Source organism: Nomascus leucogenys, chromosome 3 (genome assembly GCF_006542625.1).
Source record: "Nomascus leucogenys isolate Asia chromosome 3, Asia_NLE_v1, whole genome shotgun sequence".
Lineage (NCBI taxonomy): Eukaryota > Metazoa > Chordata > Mammalia > Primates > Hylobatidae > Nomascus > Nomascus leucogenys.
The window spans coordinates 885,937-912,043 of record NC_044383.1 but is presented as its reverse complement, the minus strand read 5'-3'; the positions used below and the strand labels follow the sequence as shown (position 1 = coordinate 912,043).

The 26,107-nt window shown below is 57.8% G+C and overlaps 1 protein-coding gene across 1 annotated transcript in view; it reads left to right on the top strand.

Moving 5' to 3' along the window:
* Window positions 1–26,107, top strand: part of INPP5A (inositol polyphosphate-5-phosphatase A) — a 258,361-nt gene that overhangs the window by 193,256 nt on the left and 38,998 nt on the right. Inside the window, exons 8-9 of the mRNA XM_030805019.1 lie at window positions 2,168–2,287; window positions 14,542–14,626. Of these exons, the coding sequence (XP_030660879.1) occupies window positions 2,168–2,287; window positions 14,542–14,626 (205 nt within the window). The remainder of the gene's footprint in view (window positions 1–2,167; window positions 2,288–14,541; window positions 14,627–26,107) is intronic.

Genomic DNA, 26,107 nt, shown 5'->3' with positions numbered 1-26,107 from the left:
CCTAGTACTGGGGCCCCGTGGTGCCCAGTGAGATGGCGTAAGAGCCGCCTGGCAGCCTGGTCCACCCGCAGACCGAGCGCAGACGTAGCGGAGCCTGGTCTCATCCACGCATCCTCCGGCCTGGCCTTTCTGCGCTGCACATGTTCTCGATAGCGCCGCCCCACCTTTTCTGCATGATAAGAAACAGAAACCTGTTACCTGCTTTCCTAAGGTGGCTTCCAGGTGGCTCCCCAACCTGTCCTCCAGCCATCACGTCTCATTTGAATACTGTTTTTATTTTGTTTTCATGGATTTTCCAAAACTTCGCTGCTTTATTATGTGCTGCTGTGTAACACATCGCCCTAAACTTAGCAGCTTTAAAAAACACATACGAGGTCATGGCTGTGAGTGTCTCAGGACCCAGGAGTGGCTTTCTGGGGCTCTGGCCCCGGTCACCTTGGGCCTTCCAGAGGACTCATCTCCAAGCTCACTGGGGCTGTGGGCAGGGGTTTCTGCCCCTCCCCCTTGGGCCTCTCCGTGGGGCTGCTCAGGGCAGGACATCCTCAGGAGGAGCGAGAGTCCAGAAAGTGAGTGGGGGGGAGGAAGTGGGAGAAGGAAGGGGAGGGGGAGGAGGTGGGGATGGAGGGAGGCAGGGGAGGAGGAGGGGGGGGGAAGGAGGGGGAGGGGAGGAGGAGGTGGGGGAAGGAGGGAGGGAGGGGGAGGAGGAGGTGGGGATGGAGGGAGGGGGAGGAAGAGGTGGGGGATGGAGGGAGGGGAGGAGGAGTGGGGGATGGAGGGAGGGGAGGGGAGGAGGTGGGGGATGGAGGGGGGAGGAGGAGAAGGTGGGGAGGAGGGGAGGAGGTGGGGGAAGGAGGGGGAGGAGGAGGAGGTGGGGGAAGGAGGGGAAGGGGGAGGAGAGGTGGGGGAAGGAGGGAGGGAGGGGGAGGAGGAGGTGGGGGATGGAGGGAGGGAGGGGGAGGAGGAGGTGGGGGATGGAGGGAGGGAGGGGAGGAGGTGGGGATGGAGGGAGGGGAGGAGGAGGAGGTGGGAGATGGAGGGAGGGGGGAGAGGAGGAGGTGGGGGAGGGAGGGGGGAAGGAAGGGAGGGGGAGGGGAAAAGAAGGAGGTGGGAGATGGAGGGGGGAGGAGGAGGTGGGGGAAGGAAGGGGAGGGGGAGGGGGAAAAGAAGGAGGTGGAGGAAGGGTGAGAGAGAAGGGTAGGAGAGGAGAATGGGGAGGGGAAGAGAGGAGGAGGGAGGAAGGAGGGGAGAGAAAGAGGAAGAAGAGGGAGGGGGAGGACAGAGGGAGCTGAGAAGGAGCTGCAGTCCCGTGCCCACCCTAGGCAGTGCAGGCTGCAGGCCACCCTTTGCTGTTGGTCACAAGGAACAGCCTTGGCATGGTGTGGGGGCACGCGGGGCACATTCACCAGCAGCGTCACTGGGGTCATTGTGGCAGCTGGGCCACAGGCTGGAGGAGGGCAAGGCCGCCTGCACACACTCATTCCTGGCGCCTCCTGGTAGGGAGACAGGGCTGGGTCTCGGAGCCTGTGGAGGACATGCGGGCAGGAGGGCTTTGTGGGACAGTGTCCAGACCATGCCAAGTCCTGCACTGACCTCCCCGGGTGAGGGGACACGTCCTTGCCAGCTGAAGGTGCTGAGGGTCCCCTGCAGTGTGACAGAGGCTCAGGCCTTGATCAGGCCTTGCCGACCACATGCCTGGAGGCCAACAGCCAGCCCACGGGGCTTCCCAAGGGTCTTCCCTTTGGGATTGAAATGAAGCACTCTTCTTGCTTGTCCCTGTGCCCCCCACCCTGCCTTACAGGGTCCCCGATGGGTGCAGCCGGCATCCCTGGGCAGCATCAGCTGAGGCTGAGGGGTGGCCCTTCCTCTTAGCTTAGCCGTCAGGGACAGTTTCCATAGTCATCTATAAGTTTTTCTCTTTAAAGAAAAGTAGCTCACTTTTCAGTTGCCCAGAGTAACTGCATTTGTAAAGGTGTATTCAGACTTCGCTGGAGGTTTCTTGTCCTCTGGCCTTGTCGGAAGGCAGGTCGGGGGACAGGTGTACAGCCTCGGGGGGCTCCGCACGGCGGGGGCCGGTGCAGGTCTCAGCTTCCCGGGCTCCCTGGGAGAACAAGGTGTGACCCAGAGGCTCCGGCCCTTGGTGACGTGACCTTTTCTCTTTTGATTGTAGTGCCTTTGACTTGGTGAATATCCATCTTTTCCATGATGCTTCCAATCTGGTCGCCTGGGAAACAAGCCCTTCCGTGTACTCGGGAATCCGGCACAAGGCACTGGGCTACGTGCTGGACAGGTAGGTGTGGGTGGGCAGGTCGGTGTGGATGGAGAAGGTAGTAGGTATGGGATGGCAGGTAGGTGTGGGTGGCAGGGTAGGTGTGGGTGGGGGAGTGGGTGGGCAGGTAGGTGTGGGGTGGGCAGATGGCTAGGTGTGGGTGGGCAGGTATAGGTGTGGGTAGAGAGGTAGGTGTGAGTGGCAGAGGTGGGTGGGCAGGTATGGTATGGGGAGAGGTAGATGTGGGTGGAGAGGTAGATTGGGTGGAGAGGTAGGTGTGGGTGGGCAGGTAGGTGTGGGTGGGCAGGTAGGTGTGTGGGCAGGTGTAGGTGTGGGTGGAGAGGTAGGTGTGGGCGGGCAGGTAGGTGGGTGGGCAGGTCGGTGTGTCCACCCACCCCTGTTGGCCACTGGGAAAGGCTGTGCCCGCTCTGGGAGGCACACTCTGCTCTGCGCTTGCCGATTTGCCAATGGCCCTTATTGGAGTTGCCCCATGGAGGTGGCAGAGCCCCCAAGCCCTGTCCACAGGCTGGAGCTGCACCCTCACCATGGACTTGGATGGGGATGGCTTCACTTTCTCTCTGACTTTTTTGTGGGAAGGATAAGAAAACGGTGCCGTGGGGTGCTGTGGTGGGAGGGGAATAGGACACTGAAGAGTCAGTGGGAGCGTGGGGCCACCTCCACCTGCGCCTGGGCCCCTGCCCCCAGTGCTCCAGGCTGCTTCACCGGTGATGCTGTGGAGATGACAGGCTGTCACTGGGAAGCAGGGGTCCCCCATTGGTGGGATGTGTCTGATCTTGGGACCTGTGTCCCTCCCCATCTACAGCTGGGCCTTTTGCTGAAGCTCAGGCCCCACAGCCAGGCAGTCTGGGTTTATTCTCTGCCCATTCCAGTTAGGCCTCTCGTGGAAACCTTTCCCGCCAGCATCCCCATGGTTGATAAGACAGTGCTCCGTCAGCTTGGGCTTGCAGCAGTGATGAACACAGGCCTGAGACCAGCAGTTCTGCCCCAGGGTGGTCCCCGATTTCCACCTGAACCCCATTCTGCTCCCTAGAGGGCCCCTGACCTGAGCCCCTGCCCAGCCCCTGTGCGTGCAGAATGCCGAGTTGCACTCCCAAGTAAGTGTGCGAGGGCCTGGAGCTGCCCTGCACCTCGCCCGCCTTCCAGCAGCTGCCTCCTCAGACCCCAACCTTCTGTTCCCGGGGCCGGTTCCCTCTCACCCACACCTGTCTCAGCCTGGGCTTGTGCAGAGCAGAATAACTGAGTCATTCCCAGGCCACCATCGTCCCTGGGGCAGTCACAACTGCCTGGGGCTACACAGGCAGAGGCAGGGATTGGCGGGCACTGAGGTCTGGACCCAGAGAGGGAGGAGGCTGGGCAGGGCCTGGTACCCTCTGAGCCTCTGGGAGGCTTTCTGGGGAAGACAGTGGGAGGAGCAGTCCATGTGGAGGGGGACGTGTGTGGGGCCCCTGCCCCAGAGTCATGTGTGATGTGTGACCAGCACCGTCAGATTCTCAAGAGCAGGAGTGGGAGAGTCCTGTGAGAGGCAACCCCTGGGGACTGTGGAGGACATTTCTACCCAAGCAAGACTTGTGTCCTGAGGGGTCCCTAAGGCAGGTGGGGTTATGAAGGAGAACAGCAGCCAGCAGGTCCCTGCCTCCTAACAGCACCTTATAAGGATAGTGTTCAGTGTGCATGTGTGTGCCTGTGCATGCGTGTGAGTGTTCACACCTTGTGTGCATGCAATTATGTATGTAATTGTGTGTGCACACACGTACATGCATGTGAGTGCACATTTGCTTGGGTTTGTTTAGGGGGTGGGTGTGCGCACATCTGCGTGTGTGTGTTCATGTGTGCATGTGTGCATTTGTATGTGGATACTTGTGTGTGCATGTGTGGGTGCATGAGTGCATACGTGTGTGCACTCTTGTGTGGGTGTGTGTGGGTGCCTGTGTGGTGTGGATATGTGTGTGGGTACATGTCTATTTGGGTGTGTCCATGCTTGCAAGGGTGTGGGGGTTGCATTGTGTGTGCACACGTGGGCACATGTGAGTGCACTTATGTGGTTGCATGTGAGTGCGGGTGTATGTGTGTGCGGGTGTATGTGTGTGTGGGTGCATGTGAGTGCAGGTGTATGCCTGTGTAGGTGTGTGTGTAGGTGCATGTGTCTGCGTATTTGGGTGTGTGCATGTGTGCGGGGGTGCACTGATGCATGTGTGTGGGGGCTCATGTGGGTGCATATGTGTACGCTTGTGTGTTTGGGGGTACATGTGTGAATGTGTATGCCTGTGTGGTGTGCATGTGCCTGTGGGTGTGTGCATGTGTGTGTGGGTGTGTGCATGCATGGGTGTGGGCATGTGGATGTGTGGATGCATGTGTGCTAGGTGTATGCATGTGTGCTAGGGTGTATGCATGTGTGTATGTGTGCATGTGTGTGGGTGTGTGTAAAGGTGTGTGTGCATATACGGGGGGAGCATGTGCACGTGGGTGTGGATATGTGTGCAGGTACATGTGGGTATGTGTGCATGCAGGTTGGTGTGTGGAGTGCATGTGTATGTGTGTGTGCGGGTGTGAGTGTGCGTGCATTTGTGGGTGTGTTCATGTGTATGCGTGCAGGTGTGGGTGTGCACACGTGTGTGTAGGTGTACAGGTGTGGGTGCGTGTGCACATAAGTGTGTACCTGTCATAGCTCAGCACTGTGCATCCTGAGGAAGGGGTGGAAGGCTGCATTCTCCAGTAGGTGCTGCTCCAGGGGGAGCTGGAGCTGGAGGGGCCCCTTCTCCTGAATGCTGGCTCCGTCTGCTGCTGTGGTGAGTGTGGCCTGCGTGGCTCCTTGCCTGCCGCCTTCACGATCCTCCTGGATTCCCCACAGGGCTCTGCACAAGGAGTCTGGGCTGGGCTCCCATCCCTGTGCTGCTATTAGCAGGTATATGGCCTTGGCTCTCCTCCGCATCTGGCCCCTGCTGAGGGCCCTGAGGCGTGGCCCCTTATTCCCTCTGACCGCCCCTGACCCCCGTCTCCAGAGTGATGGAGCCCTGGTCCCCTGCCACTAGCCTGGTCCTGGAGAGGGTGGCAACTGCGAGGCCTGGGTGCTGCTGTGCTCGTGGCCACTCACTGAGGCCGGCCCTCAGCCCTGTGCACGGCCACACCCTCTGCAGGGGACCTGTACGGCCTCCCGGGTATCTCTGGAGCTGGCACTGACAGGTCTGAGCCTGGGGACTGTGCTCTCAACCGCCCACTGTGGGGAAGCAGCACAGGTGGGGGATGGGGGCCTGGGGCTTTGTCAGTGACAAAGTGACTGATGACCGCCTGTGCCCTGGGCGCCCTCCCTGGACAGCATGTCAGTCGCCCAGGGAGAAGGGCCTCACCCACAGGAGCGGCGCGGTTCTTCCTGCCTGATCAGCCCTCGGCTTCCAGGCACCAAGCGTCTCGGGGACCTCCCACCGAGCCCAGGAGCAGGGAGGGCCCTGCTGTGTCTGCTGTTGGGTCTTGGTGACAGCGGTTAGGTTGTCAGCTTGGCATGGCATTAAAATGTGTCATTGCCCCTCGCTGCCATGGCTCCGCGGCCTCAAGAAATCAGCCTTTGGGCTTTTGGGCCACTTTTCTGCGTCTCTGCATTCCCATGAATGGCTCCTGCGGCGCGCTCAGCCAGCCGCAGATCCGGACCTCCGCGGCGTGGGGCGGGCCGCACAGCACAAAGGGCGGCTCTGTCGGAGTCGGGAACAATGGGCCGCCCTTTCACCGCGGCTGCTAACCTCTTGGCAGCCACCAGCAGACCGCATTCTGCTGTGGGGATCGGGCAGGACAATGCCGCGCGGCCTCTGAATGGACGCTGCCACCAACGGGGCCCCATTCAGGGCGTTGGGAACCGGGCGCACATTGTCTGCCCCGCAGGGAGACAGCGAGGAGGCTCCTGCAGTCTCTTCCTGGTGTAATCTCCCCGCGCGGCTTCCCAGGTCCATGTCCCTTATCAGCTGCGGGGCCGGCAGCGCCAGGCCCAGGAGGGAGGGCAGGTGCCAGCCCTGGAGTAGGATGCCTGCCCGGTTAAAACCCAGAGGCACTGTAGGACCTTCGCACCGTTCCTCTAAACCTAAACGCATTCCAGAGGAGGAAGATGATTGTAAAACAACTGAGAGACAAGCTCCGAGTTAAGTCTTCAGAAGCAGCCCCAGGGCGAGTGCTGCGGGGTGCCTGCCACCACCATGGCTGGTCACAGGGCTCCGCTGGACTTCTTGTCACAGAGCAGACCTTTACTTTTTTGTGTGTAATTTTTGAAATTGTTGCTGTTAACCTCTTGTTATGAGAAGTTTAAAAAGAAGACAAATCCCTAATGAAGAAAGGGTACCAGGCTCTGGGCAGGCATTGGCGGCGTCTGTTTCGGGCTGGGGTCCTGGACCCTGGGCCAGGCCGGGCCGTGCACACCCTCGGGTGGCTCTGGGAGGTGCCGAGCACTCAGCCCGTGTTGGGGGCAGCCCCAGTCCATCTCCTGGACACACAGGTCAGCCCTTGGGGGGCATCTGGGGGCTGAGCCAGAGGTGCACATCAGCCTTCCTAGGCACCATCCACTGAGGCGTCCTGAAACCTTCCTGAGCTCTCAGCTGGAAAAGAGATTTTCCCATAAGTGACGGGACTCTTTGTCTCCCCTCTGAAATGTGGCCTGGCCTAGTTCAACAGAAACATTTTACATTACAACTGTGAAATCTCGGCATAAAGCACCCCTTTGTCCCCCCATTATTTTCTCACAAATACAGTCCATTGTCATGGCACTGAAGTTAATTTGATCAACATTGGGACATTTAACTTTTATGTCCAGTCAAAAGAGTTGTTTCATGCTCATTTTGGGCATTCAAAGGAAATGATTGCCAGAAAAATAATGTTCTTCTGAACAATTCCAAGCAATTAGTTTCCCAGGGAGAGGCGATGTGATGCCCACACCGCCAGCCCCGCTTTGTGGCTTTATGGAGGGCCATCAGTTAGCTGTCAGCAGCTCAAAGAGCCCCCAACCTAAATGTTTCTCTTTAGACGTTCCCAGAACTTGCCTTGCTGTGCAGCCAGTAAAGAAAAGCTACTGCGTCTCCAGGCAAAGGCAAACTCGGCATTAAAGATCTGGGTCACCCTGAGCGCTCCTGGCCACAGGGCTGGTTCTCGCGCTCCTCACACTCCCGCTGGCCTCGGAGAACAGCTCGCAGGCTCTTGCTGGTCGTGGGCTCGTCCCGATCAGGCTCTCTTAGACTCGGAGACCTCAGGGTGGCCGAGGTCATGTGTCTGCAGAGCCCACCAGGCACCCTGTGGCGTCCCTCCGCATGCCCGGGACTCCTGGCAGCACAAGCCCGTGCCCTCTGCCGTTCCGCTGCTGCGAAGCCCGCTGCCTCTGTCTCGTGTTAGCCCCTCCAGGGCGTGGTCAGTCCAGCTGCTGTCCGGCAGGAGGGGCTCCTTTCGCCTGTGCCTCAGCTGATCCGTGGCTGCGATCTTCATTTTGTTGAACATGGAGTCAAGCACAGAGAAAGGTGGTGCCGCTCTGCAGATGCAGGGGCAGCGCCTGCACCCGGCCATGCACCCTGCACGTTCTCCGCATGTTTCCTTTCCTGAAGAAACAAACCATGTGGACGTGCAGGTGCCCCGTCCTCCATCCTGAACCCCATCCTGGCCCCCAGCATCAGGCTGAATTCAGCACCTGTCACTCCTTTGCAGCTTTCTGGCCTCTTGTGACACAGGCACGGATGTTTCTGTACTTTTATTATGTGCCAACATGGAGGCAAGCGTCGACATTGCCGTGACGCATGTGTGTGTGGTTTATGTCTTTACACATGTCAGCGCCTGTGACCAGCATGTCCAGAATCACGTGAACAGAGTCTGCCAGACGTCTCCACGAGCTCCAGCTGCGGTGCTCGGTCATGGGACTCGCTGCCGGCTGTCTGGAGAGGGTTTGGGTGGTTCCCGGCCCTTCGGTGGCAGACAGGACGATGCCTGTGCTGGGCCATGGGGGCCGTGTGTCTCCACTCCCGCTGGTCCTTTCCACACCCTGAACCCCAGCGTCACCACTGGCATCTCAGCCCTTGGTGTTGTGTTTTCTGCTAGCTGGAGAGAAGTGGGGGGTCCTGGAGGTTGAGGCACTTCTGTGCCGCCCCAGTTTTTGTGGTTTATGGCGGTGTCTGAGCAGAGTTTCAGAGGGTGGGTCTCAGAGTGAGAAAAACAAAAGTAAAATGGTGATGCTCCGTGTGGAGAGCATGAGAGCGGCGGCTGCCGAAGGAGACCCCTGCACAGCCCTCCTGCCGCCCTGCACGGGACTCCCCGCACGACTCCGCCCAAGAGCACTTGATGTGGGGATGGACTCATCGAAGGGAGTGTGGGCTTTAAAAGGTGCCAGACACTGAGAAGGCACATGCTGCTGGGGCCCAGGATGCCCCCAGCCCCGAGGCTGAGGCCCAGGGCCCGTCTTAGCCCCGTCCGCCGCAACACAACTCCGTGGCGGGACTTCACAGCCGACCTTATTTCTCAGTCTGAGATCTGAGTTCTGGTGACAGCTTGCAGACGGCCACCTTCTCACTGCATCCTCACGTGGTGGAGGGAGGGAGGGAGGGAGGAAAGGTGAGCTTTTGGTGTCTTCCTCTTTTACAGGGACACCCTTCCCTTGCATCAGGGCCCGCCTCCCTCCCCCACCCCCGTGACCTCAGGTGCTGGCCCCTAAAGGGTTGGGGCTCCGAGGCTGGGACTCACTGGGTGGGGAAGTCGGGGCCTTTGGGTGCAGCACTGGGGATCAGTGAGTTGGTCAAGGAGCTTCCTAAAGCACAGTGGTTGCTGTGACTCCATCCAGTGAGCAGCCTGGCTGCCCCAGGCACTTTGGGGGCTCTGCTAGCCCTGAGGCTGACCTTGCTGCTTCAGCACATCCTGCCATCTGCCTGGGTTTTGTCTGGAGGTGCCTTAGACAGCTGTCTTGCGGGTTCTGTGGTACCTGGGTTCTGTCTGAAGGCTCCTTAGACGGCTGTCTTGCGGGTTCTGTGGTACCTGCATTCTGTCTGGGGGCGCCTTAGACGGCTGTCTTGAGGATTCTGTGGTACCTGGGTTCTGTCTGAGGGTGCCATAGGCAGCCGTCTTGCCTGGGTCTGTGGTGCTGGGAGATTCACTCTGAGGGCTTGAGGCATCACGGGGGCAGCGCTCACAGTGGGTGGAGTAAAAAGTGAAGTCATGAAAAATAGTCCAGCAGTTTCTAGGAAGGTAAAAATAAACAGGCTGGTGTGTTTATTTTGGTGGGATGAGTTTATTTAAAGTGGCTTAAATACATCTGCGATGAACCATGCAATGAGATGTTTATGATTATTAAGAGAAACTTTTAAGCGATTAAGTAACTAAAATATTCTCAGTAGTTTTAGTAATTTTATACTGTTGATGGTTTTGCTTATGTAAAGTTGTTTAATCAGAGAATGTGGTCTCTACCATAGCAGAGAAACAAACCAACTTTAATAGATTCCCAATTGTACCTAACCTAGGCCTTTAAAAGTATAGTTCCAAAGGTTTCAGCTACCGTCGCTTTCAGTGGTTAAAAAATAAAAAAGGAAAGAAAGAAAGAAACCAACTCCTAGCACGTTAGGTGTCCTGGTTGGATGAATGTCTCACGGCCAGTTTGCTTCCCACACTGCACTAGCTCCATGGGGGAAAAAACAAAAAACCAGCCCCATTCGAGTCTGATATTTTTTAGGGCCCCAGTAGGACTGCCGATGACTGTCTCCTGCCACCTGCCCTGTCACCGTGGGGCCTCCCACGGTGTCGCAGGCCCCGGCAGCCTCGCGCCAGGTTCCCACTGCTGTGTTAGGGAAGCGCCCGCTGTTGGAAATGTAATTCGGAACGTTCAACCCGTGACTCTCCCTAAGTCTTTAATCTGCGGTGTCGTGGGGTCGCAGTTGTCCTGGAGACATGCGGACGAGCCCCCCACGCCCTCGCGGTGGAGCAGCTGCTGGGACGACGAGGCAGCCCCTCCTCCCAGTGCCTCCGCCGCGTAATGAGACCACTTGTCAAAACAGAGAGAGACACCCATTTTCAAGGCCTAAAAAATTGATTTTTATGGCTCTTCTTGTAATTCTCTTTTTGAATTAGGCACATGATATTGATGTGGGCCTACGTTTTAATCATAATAGCTACTGACAAGGTAATTAATTTTAGAACAACTGTTTTTTTTTTCTCCTGCTCCAAATGGCACTATATTGAAATTGAAAGTGAGCTCTGGGAGGGCAGCGGGGCTGGCACTCAGGTGATTGCCTCGGCTGTGACAGCCCCTTCGTCTTGCGGACGCCGTGCACCCTTTAGAGGCAGCTGCTGTTATTAATGGGCTCAGGCTGTTCTGTCAGCAGAGCAGGGCGAGGAAGTGTGATCCAGTTTAGGGTTTTAATGATGATCCTGCAGGACTCCAGACAGGACGATGGAGCTGCGTCTCCAAGGCCTTGCAGGCCCACCTGGTGCGTTGCCTGGCGGCTTTCTCGGGAAGAAGGAGCAGCCAGGCCTGGGCAGGGCCTCCTGTGAGGGTGGCACCCCAGAGTACTGAGAGAGGAAACTCAGTCAGTGGAGTGAGGGCCAGCCCGGGAGGCCACGTTTCCTCTCTCTCCGCACTGAGGAATTTATTAGAGTTTGTTCGTCAGGGTTCTGCTGTTTAGCCGAGTGACGGTCGCGTCTGCTCCTGCGACGCCGCGCTCAGATGCTTGGCCATGTGGGGATGGCTTACATCTTGTGGTCTCGCCTACACCTGGGCTTGGCTGGCTGCATCCTGCCCGCTGGCCTGTGGGCGTTGCCACCCTCCCTCGGGAGCCTCTGTGCCCCGGGCTGCCGCTCTCCTGGGGACTCGGAGCGCAGGGACCCTCTGTCTTCCTCCATGCACCCTCCGAGTTTTCTGTGGGGACTCGCAGCACGGGGCCCTCTGTCTTCCTCCATGCACCCTCCAAGCTTTCTGTGGGGACTCGCAGCACGGGGCCCTCTGTCTTCCTCCGCGCACCCTCCGAGTTTTCTGTGGGGACTCGGAGCGCAGGGGCCCTCTGTCTTCCTCCGCGCACCCTCCGAGTTTTCTGTGGGGACTCGCAGCACGGGGCCCTCTGTCTTCCTCCATGCACCCTCCAAGCTTTCTGTGGGGACTCGCAGCACGGGGCCCTCTGTCTTCCTCCGCGCACCCTCCGAGTTTTCTGTGGGGACTCGGAGCGCAGGGCCCTCTGTCTTCCTCCGCGCACCCTCCGAGTTTTCTGTGGGGACTCGGAGCACGGGGCCCTCTGTCTTCCTCCGCGCACCCTCCGAGTTTTCTGTGGGGACTCGGAGCGCAGGGCCCTCTGTCTTCCTCCGCGCACCCTCCAAGCTTTCTGTGCTCGCGGGACACAGGAAGTGCTTCCCTTTCTACTGGGCAGAGCTTGGGGCTCGTTTAAGCAAATCACACTAGAATAGATCAAATTTGTTATAACTGAGATTTAACCTAAAATGGAAGGAATTCCAATTAAAAAGGTAAGCAAGACTTTTGTGTTCTTTGCCAAGCCAAGCTATAGCAATTAACAGGCAAGAGGAGCATGAAATAGCTGAGACCATTTTTGAAAGAACTGTCAACAAGAAGGACTTCCCTATAAAAAGTTGTACTAATTAAAAGCATGCAGGAATTGATTTTTAAAAAGATCTGCAGAAAAGAATAGATTCTCTCAAAAAGACCCTTGCCATTGGGAATGTTGTATTGTGATACAGTCTTGGTGGGAAGACGGGGCATGTTGAATAAATGGTGCCGATCAATTGACCGTCCACTTGGGAAATCGATAAACTTAGATCCCTGCTCTACACCTTAATTCTGGATGGATTAAAGGATAACCCTTAAAACTCTACCATAAAGATGAAGGTGGGGGCTCCATGCCCACGTGGGGGCTGGGGCAGGTGTCTCAGCCACAGGGGAAACTGATACATGTGACTGTATGGAAATTAAAACTTCTGCCTGACAGAAGCCACCACCGGCAAAATGGAAAGGCCAGCCCCAGGCCAGCAGGAGCACACGCCATATTCACCGCAGACAGGGGTTACTCATTCTCCAGAACTCACAGGGAGGCCCCAGGACGACAAGAGCACACACCATATTCACCGCAGATGGGGGTCACTCTCCAGAACTCACGAGGAGGCCCCAGGATGACAGGAGCACACGCCATATTCACCGCAGATGGGGGTCACTCTCCAGAACTCATGAGGAGGCCCCAGGATGACAGGAGTACACGCCATATTCACCGCAGATGGGGGTCACTCTCCAGAACTCATGGGGAGGCCCCAGGCCAGCAGGAGCATACGCCATATTCACCGCAGACGGGGGTCACTCTCCAGAACTCATGGGGAGGCCCCAGGATGACAGGAGCACACGCCATATTCACCGCAGATGGGGGTCACTCTCCAGAACTCATGGGGAGGCCCCAGGCCAGGAGGAGCATACGCCATATTCACCACAGACGGGGGTCATGCTCCAGAACTCATGGGGAGGCCCCAGGACGGCAGGAGTACACACCATATTCACCGCAGATGGGGTTACTCTCCAGAACTCATGGGGAGACCCCTGGAATTCAAAGAGAAAAGGCCAGGAACCAAAGAGAACAGCAGGCTGTGAACAGGTGAAACCAGGAGAAAATGCAAATTTCAATATGTAGATTTAAAAATATTGAGGGTGTTCAAGTTAAGACGGAAATGAACTCCTACGCTCCATAGCCAAAAGTGAAATGAAGTGGCGATGGTTCCACCCGCACTGTCATGAACGTGTGACCTGCACAGATGCTCCGTCCTCCCTCGCTCTGGCCTAAAGGCCCTGGATGGGGCAGGGCAGGTCCGCGGCCAGTGGTGGCCCTGGCTGGTGCCTCACGGCCACTTGGCTCTTCAACCCGAGGGTGGAGGTGTCAGCAGCGGCGGCGGGGCAACGCAGAACAAGACCACGTAAGAACTGGGAAGCGGGAGACCGTCTGCTCACTGGTGGATTCTTCTACTTCTCAAGCGAATGGATCAAGCTGGAAAAGGCTGAGTTAGTGAGTGGTCGGGCCCCCTGCCTCCCGGCCTCATCCCACTGGGCCCTACTGTGCCCCTCATGCCCCTGTCCCCAGCTCCAGGAGGGCACAGTGCTCCCGAGAGCAGTGACCTACCCGGGCTGGCACTCCCTGCCTGTGGACAGCTGTGCACACGTGCACTTAACCTGATTGGAAGCTCTCACTTCTGCCTGGCTCATAACCTGAGTTTATCATCTCCGAATGCAGCGTGCTTGGACGGGCAGCCTCTGTGCTGCCTGCCCCTGCCCTGGCAGCCCCACCTGGCTCTGGGCAGTGAAATTAGGAAATTTGGCAACCAGAGTATTTCCTTTTTTTGTCTACAGATCACATGTTTCTGTTCCACTGATGGTTTTGGTGGCCAATGCCGCATTGCGAAGGTTCTCGCGTTGCTTTCACACCAGAAGGGTCGAGTGCCTTGCTCTCCTCGAAAGCAAGCAGTTCATGGCGTTACTGACCGGAGCCGCTGAGGGGAGATTTGGGGTTTGAGTGAGCTGGCGGTTTCTGAGCTCTTTTTACAGGCTTATATCTGTAAGGGAAGCTGTAGTGGAAAAACCTTTAGGAAATTGATTGTGATTGATTGAAAATATGAGGAAGAATTTTTCTGGAGTAAAGCTGTACCTGGCTAAAAATATACACACACGTATGCAGCCAGTGTTACCCTCTCACTTGGAAACGTCCGAGTGGGGATCATATGTAAACCTTCAAAACACGTCTGAGGGGACATCCCTGTCTGGGAGGAGAGAGCGGGGGCTCTGGCGCTTGCCCGTTCACCTGCACGTGCCTCCCCGTCCATCTCCCTCCCGCTGTCGGTCCCTCCTCCCATCTGTCTCCCTCCTGCCTTTCCTGAGCTCTGCAGTGGATTATTTGGTCTGTGGTGGATTATTCAGGCATCCCTGTCCCACCCTTTCCCCTTCTCGGGGCACCTGTGGTTTTCCATGCGTGAGGCTCTCAGGCTGCCCTGGCCCAGTGGGTGAGGACGCGGCTGAGACTCTGCCTTTCCTCTTCCTCGATGTCGCTGGCAACACATGCGTGTCCGTGTTGCAGAGGGCTGAGCGCTGCTCAGTGGACCTGTATTGGGGGTGGTCTCAGAGCTGAATTTTGGGGGTCCAAAGAGGCAACCACCAAGGTTCCCCTGCAGCAGGTGACAGAGCAGAGAATGTGTGGACAGGGAACATGAAGGAGCGCGGGGGCCGGGCGTGAGGGCTGGCCAGCTTCAGTACCCTGGGTAACAAGTCCTCTTTTTCTTTCCAGAATCATCGATCAGCGATTCGAGAAGGTTTCCTACTTTGTGTTTGGCGATTTCAACTTCCGGCTGGATTCCAAGTCCGTCGTGGAGGTAGGCGCTGGCTTCCCTCCCGCCCCGGTCTCATGCCTTGCTCCATGTTGAGGAAAACAGTGGAAGGAGCGTGGCCCCTTACTGGCACTTTCAATGCTGTCCGCCTCCTGGGATGCACTTTTTAAGGCAAAACCTTGCAATGAAGAAGCATGTTTTGCTGTCGGCAGAGGGATCCGTGTTGGAATCCGGGATCTGTGTTGGAATCCGGGGTGAACGGGCCCTCAAGGTTGCCCCAGATGGCGTGTGGCAGTGCTGTGGGGCTGTGCCCTGTGGCTTCCGCCATTGGCACACAGGAGCTGCTGCAGTGCCGTCACAGCACTGCCCCCTCGATGCCTGCAGAGCCACAGCCTCTGCAGAGTGTCAGGCTCCTTCACACTGTCTAATGATCTCAGCGATTTTTCCTCATAACACACGTAGAAACTGTCAGAGCCCATTTTAAACATTGTGCGTTTCTGTCTGCAAAGTCATTATTCTGTGAGTTGACGAGTCGTCACCCCAGCCTGGGAACTCAGGGGTCCCGGATGCTCCTGGGTGTGCTTTCGGGCTGGCCGGGGACCAGCAGCTTGGGCGCTGAGGTGCCACCGACAGGAAGTGGGCCTCTAGGCTCAGTGCAAGGGCTGATGTTTCTCTGTGGTCCTGTCCACGCTGGCTCTGGGTCCTCCCTCCCAGTTTTCATGACTTGGGATTCCACTTCCCAGGCAACTGTGAAGAGGGGGGTGTAGGACATGGTGGAGCACCTGCTGCCCACCCGCCCAGGCCCTGCTGCCCTCACCCTCAGCCTCCCCGGTGGCCCCTCCAGGTGCTGGGCATGAGCTGACAGCCCACAGCGGGGCCACAGTGAGTTGGATGGGGCCACGGTGAGTCGGATGGGGACATGGTGAGTCGGATGGGGACATGGTGAGTCGGATGGGGACACGGGGAGTTGGACGGGAATGTAGCAAGTTGGATGGGAGCACGGTGAGTCGGACAGGGACACGGCGGTCCCCGAGACTGTTACGTTCCCATTTTAGTCTCCAGTTCCAAACACCCACACATATTCATCTTCCGACGGTGGCAGGGCATTGTTTTTGAAAGACAGACTGAGCTGGCTTTGATCATCCTGGGTCTCTCGTGGTTGGCAGAAATGAGTGCCCCTGAAACCCTCTGTTGGGTTGAGCTGGCAGCACCTCGCCACGAGGCCGCACCGCATGCCTGTGTGTCAACATTTGGCCGTGCTGGTGGTGGTGCCTAAACGTTCAGTGGCTCCTGATCGAGGCATCGCTTCATCTGGCTGTGGAGGAGGAAGACAGGGCCTCTGCGTGTGGTGGGCTGTGGAGCACATGGAGTTTTTAAAGCACACACACCCCAGCAGGGGCCCCGAAGTCCTTTCCTTCCCACTGCTGTGCTTCCTTTTTCCTCGAAGAGGCTGTCGAATGGATTGGTCTCTGGCCTGCTATCCCACAGGCTCGGTGAGGGCCCGAGGGCAGGGGCCGTGCCCATCCTTGCTAGAATCCATGTCCCTGCGTTCGACGCTGTCCGGGACAGGGGAGCAAGGCCTGGGGGCCACAGAGGCTGGGCCCTGTCAGAGTCTCCTCGTCCACCCCTGCCAAGCCACAGGGGGCCGGAAGCGGCATTTCTGGCAGGTCTGGAACGTCTCTGAGCAAGCTCATTTCTAACCGGTTACTCAAGAGCCAGTGAGTCCACAGTGCACATAAGTACTTCCCGCTCTGACTAGGAGTGGCCAGGATGAAAGTCAAGAAGAACCCGTGAAAGACCAAAGCCGATCAATCCCGGGCGCCCAGCAATTGGGGAAAGGTCAGGGAGCTTGGAAAGGGCCTTTTCCTCCTGGTAGAGCAAATGTCACAGTAAAGGGCAGCTGTGGTCGGGTCAGAGCTGTGGTGAGGCACGCGTTGGAGCAGCCACGGGAGCCTCCGTGGTGAAGGGAGCCAGCTGCTGAGCCCGGTGGCCAGGCCGTGTGACCACAAGGCGTGGGGGCAGTGGGAAGCCTGGGCTCCAGGGCCTGTGGGGTTTGTGGGGCCACTCTGGTCTGCAGGCGTAGGGGGCCTGGACTCCAGGGGCCTGTGGGGCTTGTGTGGCCGCTGTGGTCTCGGCAGGCGTGGGGGGCCTGGACTCCAGGACCTGTGGGGCGTTGAGCAACTCCTATGAAGGACTGCAGGGCTTTCCTTTTTCTGCTGAGCAGAAAAGGAAGAAAGCACCTCACCGGGGTTTGCGTGTGGGTGTGACCGTGAGAGGCGGCATGGCGCGAGAACGGTGCAGGGGCCTCAGGAGCCAGCCTGGGTCTGCCACATCTCCTGTCGCCTGGCCTGCTCCCCTGGCCTCCGTAAGTGCCTTCACACACAGCCCTCAACCCTCACTGTCAGCAGTGTTTTTTGATCACCAGGATCAGTCCTGTTTCTTAAAGAGTTCCTCTCACACAGGCAGTCACAGCACAGCAGCTCCCACCCAGGCCTAGATGGACCCGGTGCCCTGGACGCCGCCAGGGAGGGTGGGTGCAGAGCGGGGACTGCTTCCCGGGCCTCGGTGGGTTCTCTGGACCTTCCAGTTTCAGGTCTGGGACCTGCCCGGGTTTTACTCAGGAAGAAGCAAGACCATGCTCGCCCCCACCTGTGCCCCGTCCTCCGTGTTCATGTTAGGCTGTCACTAAAGGAGCCCTCGCCCCAGCCCTCTGCCCTGCTGAAGGGGTCCACGCAGAGGGCCAGTGCTGGGGAGGGCACTGGCCTCAAGCCAGAGTTTGAAGATTCCCATCACTGATAAACCAGCGAGATCTTCCACGGCAGCCTTCGTGCTTAACTTCAAACATCAAACTACAGAGGACGAGAATTCTAATGGCTGTGCTTAAGGGGCTGTTTACTTTGTGAACTGGTGATAAACAGTTCTCCAGAAACTGCCACTTTCTTCTGAGAGTCAGTAAAGAGCTTCAGGAACCTCCAGTCCGCGGCTCGAGTGGCTGGTGGAGCACTCCAGGGCCAGCGAGCACCTGTGTCTGAGAGCCGCCCACACCACCGTAAGCCTCACCAGCTCCCGTCCTCCAGGAATTGAGTCGTCTCCGTTTTTTTATCACTTTCCCATCCACAGTAATTGGAACAGACAAGGAGTTACTTGAAAGGCTGTTTTTCCTCTCAGTTCCCCCACAGTAGCTGGTTTTAGATGGAGCCCAGCAGCGCGGGTCCACCTGCCCTGTCTTCAGCCCCTGCGGGGCCCTTCCCGCCACCTCCTGGTCTTCCCTCAGCACCTCTGCCCTGGACCAGCCAGGCCCCTTTCTGGGCTCCATGGGGTGCGTCATTGCCACCCATCTGCCTCCGCGGCCATCATGCTGGTGTCCTGCATGCCAGGGCTGCGTGGGCGAGTTGGGTGACAGACCCAGTGCAGCTGGACGGGCTGGTGGACGTGCTGGCTGGGACTGCGTGGGCAGCGCGGGAGGGGGCGCCATCTGCTGCAGGACAGCTCACGTCCGTCCCTCACGCCCTGTCTGCTGGCTCCACGGCCGCTCTGCAGCCCCAGCCACTCAGCTCTGTGGAGAGGTGTCCTGGGTGTGGAAAGAGCAGCTCCTGCGTTCAGCTTGTTAAGACAGCGGGTGTGGGGCTTGCCTGTCAGTCTTCAGCGTCAGAGGTGACTATCAGTCAGGCAGGGAAAGAAAATTGCGGTCTTCCTGGAACCTCCTCTGCATGTCCCAAGCGGATTTCTCAAAGGAACAGTAAGCAGGAACGCGGCAGAGCTCCTATGGGCCTGGCTGACCCAGGTGGCATCCTGAAGTCCCACCCGCATCGGCGTGTCCTGCTGTGAGCCTGACCACAAGCTGCCTCCCCTCTGCCCCTGCGGCAGCCACCAGGACATGAGGCTAACAAGCACGGAGGGCAGCCCAGGAACCCGATCTTTCATTTCGTTTCATTTTAATTCAGCTCTGATAGAGCCGCGTGGCCAGTGGCTATTCCATGGGACAGTACAGACCAGGTGACTTTCAGCCAGTGCAGGGGCCGCCACGGGGGAGGAACATTCCTGTGGACTTGCCATCCAGCCAGCTTGGGCTCAGCTGCTCCCCAGTGCATCCCTGTTCTCGGAACCAGAGCCCTGAGGTGGGCCCTGGCTGGGGTCTCCACACTGCCTGGCAGACATGGCGGTCATTCACATGGGACGGCGTGGCGTGGTCAGCCCTGCACAGTCCCAGGGAAGAGTCGGGCCTGGGTTCCCCCAGGTGAGAGGTCAGAGAACAGAGAAGGCAGCCCTGGAGGTGACCGCACCCCTCCCGCATATCAGGTGTCCCTCCTGCACATCAGGCGCTCCTCCCACTCACCAGGCATCCCTGGGAGTGACTGCGTCCCTGCCCCATATCAGACACCCCTGGGAGTGACCGCTTCCCTCCTGCGTATCAGATGCCCCTGGAGTGACCTCGTCCCTGCCCTGTATCAGGCGCCCCTGGGAGTGACCACACCCCTGCCTCGTATCAGACGCAGGTGTTTTCAGCAGCAGGTTTTCTTTGCTGGTGCCATTTGTTGGTGTCAGACATGAAGAGGGGACCGAGGAAGGGTGCCCAGGAGGTGGTGGCTGAGGCTCCGGTGCGTCTGCTGGGAGTGGGGGCTCTCCAGCCCCGCGATCAGCTTGGGAGGGAGCTGGTCTCTGGGGAGGGTTTCCTCCTGTGCAGAACTCAGTGTTCACACAAATCAGCAGAAGGAAAGCCGCGTGTGTTCTGTGATTATCACCCAGGCATGCCCGGGGCATTCGTGGGAAATCCAGGTTCTGTTCGCAAAGGTCCCTTCTGAGTGGCACCAGAATTGGACACCATGTCCCCAACAGACATAGATGCCACCCAAGGGAGCCCCCGACACCCCAGGCAGTGGCGATGCAGATTCCTGGGAGCAGGCAGGCCTCCACCCAGCACAGCTCATTCACACGCCCGGCCAGCCTGGTCTCTGGGCTGCAGGACGCTGCCCGCAACAGCGGCTGCCCACGCAGCCCAGCAGACGCACCGGAGCCTCAGCCACCACCTCCTGGGCACCCTTCCTCGGTCCCCTCTTCATGTCTGACAGGCCCTGGCTTACAATGCCCGCACACTGGACAGACGTGGGTCTTACTGTTCTGCGCTGTTTGTCTGCCATTTGCAAAGGAATGGGAAGAAAAATGAATAGTTTTAAACTGGATTGTTTACTCAGTAAGTGTCTAAGATCCTTGCATTAGTTTCTGGAGGGTTTTCCTGCCCACATGGCTCTTTATGGATACATGGCCGTTCATTTGACAAAAGTCTTTCGTTACATTTTGCACACAGTTTACTACGTAAGTAAAGCGAGCCTAGTGGAAAATAGGGAAATGATGTGTAGTGTAGAGTTTTTATAGGACTGTTCAGTCAAGGAAAGGCCACACCTCTGGAATAAGGACCGCTTTTCCCTCCTGGCATCATCAACACAGTCGTCAGCTGTGTGTAACATTCCACAGCTCACAGGACCTAAGTGCTTGGTGCAGTGACTGGCCCGAAGCTGAGCACCTGGACCCCATGGCCGCAGGGATTTCCTGAGGTCTGGGGGCCGTGAGGAGTCACAGGACCCTGAAACTGACCACAGGGAGGACCCTGAGGCCCAGGGCAGGGGCAGTATCCGCAGGGTCACCTGCGGCCCCTCAGTGCTGCGTGGCGCCTCCACATGGCCATGTCGCTCCCTGTGGGCCGCAGACACGTGCTGGCTCTGCAGAGGGTCACGGCCTGTCTTCTGTTTGCTTGTCGGTTGACGTGGAATGTGCGTGCCAGGTGGAGCCCTCCCGTGCACTGGGTCTCCTGTCTCTGTGTGGGGAGATTCCTGCGGCAGTGGCTCAGAGGACCACAGGCTGGGTGGCTTACACAGCAGAAGTTTATTCTCTCACAGTCCTGGAACCTGGACATCCAAAATCAAGGTATCCTAGTGCCACGCTGCTCCTGAAGGCTCCAGTGGGGACCCCTCCTTGCCTCGCCCAGCCACAGGTGGCCCAGGTGGCCGTGGCTCATGGCTGCATCACCCCCCATCTGTGCCTTCATCCTCATGTGGCCTTTTCTTGCAAGGACACGAGTCCATGGACTTAGGGCCCACCCCACCCAGGATGTCTCATCCCGAGATCTTAACTAGTTACACCTGCAAGACCCCATTTCCAAACAAGGCCCCAGTTCTGAGGCTCTGGGTGGACATGAATTTGGGGGCACACCGTACAGCCCAGGACAGCAGGCAGCGCCGGAGTGACTGTCTCCTGCCACGTGGTTGAACACTAGCACAGAAAACGTTTCTTTGAAAGCCCTACCTAAAAATAAATCTCACTGAAAAATGACCAGATTTATTTGTTGGTGGTGATTAATTTCAGCTGCATTAGTTAAGGTGCCAATTAGGTAGATTATTGAATTTTAAAATACCATCCAAGCACCTCTTATGGAAAATGAAAATCTGCTAGTTGGCATGGCATGGTTTTTAAAGAGGGTTTCTGACTATAAAACATTTCACGGAAATTTTGTGGAAACCAAAGAAAATTCTTCACAATTTTCTTTTGAGGCTGACTTGGACCAAGGAATTGAGGGCAGGTGTTTGGGGACCCCTCATGCCGGCACCAGATCGGGCTGTGCAAAACGTTGATGCTGGCCTCCCTCTGCGTGTGAACAGGCTGATATTGGCCTCCCTCTATGTGTGAACCAGCTGATGCCAGCCTCTGCATGTGAACAAGCTCGATCTCCACTTGGCCCTGTGGCACATCCCTGTTGCAGTTTCCTTCCACATGAAGCTTTTTGATGAAGAACTGACGGGAGTGCCTGGGAGCTCCTTAGCGCACAGATCCTGCGAGTCAGGCCCAGGGCCCAGGCAGTGTCTCCTTCTCACATCTGCCTGGCGCCAGGCTCAGTGCGGCTGGGGAACCGGGGCTGCACAGGTACCTCTGGTCGGGGTTCAGGCTCGGTCCATGCCACCCGCGGCGCCATTCGCCCGTGCAGCCTCCAGTGATGCATCGCTGCGGGTGTGTCTGAGATGCCAGCTATGCTCTCGTGTGACGCAGAAGCATCACCTCTGGGCTAGACTGTCCTGGCAGGACCACACCCGGCAGTGGCCACCATCACTGCCCCGTGATCTCGGTGCTCCCTGAGGCTGTGCACTTCTCCTTCCTCAGATGAAAAGTGGACAAGGAATCCCTGTGGTCCAGGGCCTCGTTTTCCTCGTACCGCTTTCATTTTTCACACTGTGGTCCGGCCTCCAGTTTCTTTGCAGTTGGGAAGTATCAGGAGGAATTGGAGCGTGGAGCAGCTCAGCATGGCCTGGGCAGAGTGCGGATTCGCAGCACTTCCAGCTGCTCAGATGAGCAGGTTCTTTTTCACACAGGCCTGTGGGTGGCTGAGGCTCTGAGTGGGTGAGCGTCCCACTGTTGGGTGCCTTGTGGGCAGCCTCATTGGTCCAGCAAGTGTGTCCTGTGCGTTTGCTATGTGGGCCCAGTACCAGGATCAGGGTACCATCGGCCCTCAAGACCATGGCCTTGGGCACCAGGAGTGCCTGGGGCAGTGGGTTTGCCTGGCGGCTGCCTCCCCCACCTCCCTTCAGTCCTGCTCCACCTGCCTGGGAGCAATTTCCCACCGAAGTGTCTGTGCACATCTCGCTGCCTTCCTAGAAGCATCTGCATTTTAAAGGAGAGGGAGTGTCGGTGTCAAAGGCTAGCAGGAGTGTCTTGCAGGGTCCTCGGATGGAGCTAGCTTCGGGGCCTGGATGGGGTGTCAGTGCTTGAGATTGGCTGTGCCCTCCCTCTTGGCAGAACAGCTGTGAGCCCCTCAGAGGAGGCCACACAGAGGCGGGCAGGGCCTCCCAGAGGGCTTAGAAGTGTTATCTGCTCCCCAGCCATGTGGAGCAGGTGCATCTCAAGCACCTGTCCTTCCTTCCCCTGAGCCTTTCTGTCAAACAGCAGCATGGGTTAGAGTGAGACCCCGTGGGTTCCACGCAGCCCAGTCCTCCCCACCCTCCGCAACCCCCTGTGTGGAGACACTACGTTCACCACGTTGGTACCTGCAGTCTGGCTCCTTGGGAGCCGGCAAAGGCCACACCCAGCCTCCACCCCGGGTTCGTGGGGACATCTGTGCCCTCCTCTGGGGTGGCTTTCAGATTGCCCAGGGTCAGAGTAAGCATACGCGGTTCTGAAGGTTCGTGGACAGTGACACAGTCGCGCATAGCCAGAGCGCATCAGGAAGCCGTGTTTCTCACAATGCAGAGCGTCTTGCCTGATGGAGTGTTCTGGGAATGCTGGAGGCTGGGGGCAGGCAGTGCCCGGTGGCACGGGCGCCCTGAGGCGGTGTTGGTATGAAGGGACACGTGAGTTTAACGGTCTTTCAGAAACCACGGCTGGCCTGGTTTGGTTTCACTGCTGAGCTCCCACCCACAGCAGCCCATCCTTGCCCCCTCGGTCCTGGGCTGGTGGGGTCATCCTCTTGCTCTCACTGCCGGCCGCGTTCGTCTGCCTGCTCACAGCGCCTTCCTGGCGCCCTCAGTGGCAGGCTTGCTGGAAGGACTCATCAGAGGTTAATTAAATCCATCTCCACACCAATGGGAGGCCGGGTAGAGCTGGGCTGGCAACAGCAGATTAAATGCAGGGTTGTTTGCCCTGCCAAGAGTTCAGGGGTAGGGCTTCTGGGAGGAGGACCAGCCTGGTGGCCCTGGAGGCTCTCAGACCCCGAGGTGGAGACCTGCTTGTGATTTTTGGTGGTAGGAGGGTTGCAGGGATCGGATCCGGGAGTCCTGTCCTGCCCCACACCAGTCTGTGAAAGAGGCTCTGTGTGCAAAGCGAAGAGACTCTGTCCCCCAGGAATGCGCGGCCTCCTGTGTTTCAGATGCAGATTAATGCAGACTTGCTCACAGAGCAGAACTGAAAAGACAATACTGGAATCAGATCTGGCACCACGGAAGCTGTAATTAAAACCTACACCCATGAGACACGCCGGTCGTGTGCCATCTAAGAGGGCCGTGCGTCCTCACACGAGTCAGTGACGCAGCCTGCAGCTCCGGCTGCTGCTGGGATGTTCAGAGGGTGTTTCATGCCTCGCGCGGTGGCAACTGGCAGCTGGGGCGCTCAGCTGGCCATGGTGACAAAGAGTGACAGCAGTGCCAGGCGCACCCGTCTCCGCATGCCCCAACTGCACGCCACACCTGCCGTCCATCACCTCTCTGACAAGTGACGGTGATGGATGCGTCTTCGGAGGCTGGTGGCCGTTTTTAACAACCAGTTGCCAATCACTGACAGGTACATGCTCAGGTGCCAGCTGGGCCTGCAGGGGAATGGCCATGGGGGGCGCTGACATCCAGAAGGAGCCGTCCTCGGAGAGGGGCTGACGTCACAAGGAGACACCCCGAGAGCCGGGCTTCCCAGAACACGGCTCTCAGTGGGCACCAGGGAGGGTCCCACCGCTGCCTGCGAGGATCCCAGCGCCTGCCTCAAAGGCTGTGTCTGCGGTTCAGTGGAGACCATGGCCAGCAAGAGTGGCCGAGGCCAGGCTGCCCAGCAGCATAAGCCCAGGCCCAGACCTCAGACATTCCTGGCGCCCAGGCGTCCTTCCTTCTTGTGTGCACTGCGTCCTGGGAGGATTGGCAGCTGTCAGCCAGTAGGTAATATCGCACCTGGTCATGGCAGTGAAGTTCTGACTTCATCTGGTTACCGGCTGCCTTATTGAGCCCCTCTGCCCCCGATCCCTCAGCCGTGGGCACAGTGGGCACTGTGAGGCTGTGGGCAGGAGAGGCCAGGTCCCTGTGTCCACTGGCGCTCCCATCGGGCGTGACAGATGGAGACGACTGTGCAGCTGTCACTAGCCCCGTGTATGGGCAGGCCTGAGCTCCTAAAAACTGAGAGCATGGCGGCCGACTCCCTCAGCCTGGCGACGTTCCTGCATCGGCCGCAGTTGGCGCAGCCCTCCAAAGTCCTGCGCCATTCAGGATTTGGCCCGTCCTGCAGCCGTGAGTGGACTCAGTGTGGCAACATGGGCACAGTGTGTGTCCAGAGGGCAGGTGGCAGGGATGGTCCCTTCTAACTCCCACAAACCCCCAGAAAGCCTGGCTCAGAGTGACACTCCTGCAGAGCCTCAGCACTGTCTCCAGAGCAGCATGGTTGGAAAGATGCACACAGCCCCGTCCTCCTACCGCCGTGGGTTAATGTTAGCGCAGCCCCGTCCCCCTGCCGCCGGGGGTTAATGTTAGCGGAGCCCCGTCCTCCTACTGCCGTGGGTTAATGTTAGCGCAGCCCCGTCCCCTGCCGCCGGGGGTTAATGTTAGCGCAGCCCCGTCCTCCTACTGCCGTGGGTTAATGTTAGCGCAGCCCCGTCCTCCTGCTGCCGTGGGTTAATGTTAGCGCAGCCCATCCTCCTGCCGCCGTGGGTTAATGTTAGCGCAGCCCCGTCCTCCTACCGCCGTGGGTTAATGATGTTAGCGCAGCCCCGTCCTCCTGCCGCCGTGGGTTAATGTTAGCGCAGCCCCGTCCTCCTGCTGCCGTGGGTTAATGTTAGCGCAGCCCCGTCCTCCTACCGCCGTGGGTTAATGATGTTAGCGCAGCCCCGTCCTCCTGCCGCCGTGGGTTAATGATGTTAGCGCAGCCCCGTCCTCCTGCCGCCGTGGGTTAATGTTAGCGCAGCCCCATCCTCCTGCCGCCGTGGGTTAATGTTAGCGCAGCCCCGTCCTCCTGCCGCCGTGGGTGAACGTTAGTCATTGTCAAGTTCCCATCTTACCTGGGGACCCAGTGTGTAGACAGACCTTGTGCAGACCCAGTGGGGCACTGCCCTCGCCACGTGCCCAGCGTGCTCTGGATGGCGAGGCGGGCCAGTGACAGCCTCTCTGCCCTCCCTGCCAGCTCCTCAGCCATGGGGACGCCCTTCCCTGAGGGTGGAGGTCAGGGCGGTGAGGGCCTGCAGAGGGCACGTGAGCTGGGCCGTGCTGCTCGGCTCGCAAGCTTGTTATTCTAGAGTCTTGGTATGAAATAGCAATGTCAGCAACAGAATCACTAATTTAAATCATTAAATTTATTTTTTAATTTCTCTGTTGAGAAAGAGACTTTTATTTGGTCTGTTTCTATATAGGGCCTATGACATCAACTGAAAATAAATAAAATGTTATACTTAATTATAGTGACGACATTAGGCTTCAGATTTAGGGGATTTTCTTCTAGGAAGTTCACTTTGCAAATATTACCCAATATTTTCAACTGGTATATTGATGCCAAAAATCTTAGAAAAAGAAGATAAAAAACAAAAGACGTTGTGGCATTTTCTCTGGTCTATCGTAGGACTCTGTCAGAGGAACTGTTTTTTGGACTCACTCCTAATTGATTCATAATCCGTAGTGTGTTCACTAATCTTTAATGCACTTTTCTGTATTTTTTGATGTGCTCATACTTTATTTAAAAATTCCTCTGCCTGCCCTTGGTTTAAAAGAAACCCATGGGAAAGGTAGGGCACAGAGCAGGTCTCTCGTGCCAAGGCAGGGGGTTGCTGGAGACCCCGGACACTGTGTAGCCTCATTCGTCGTC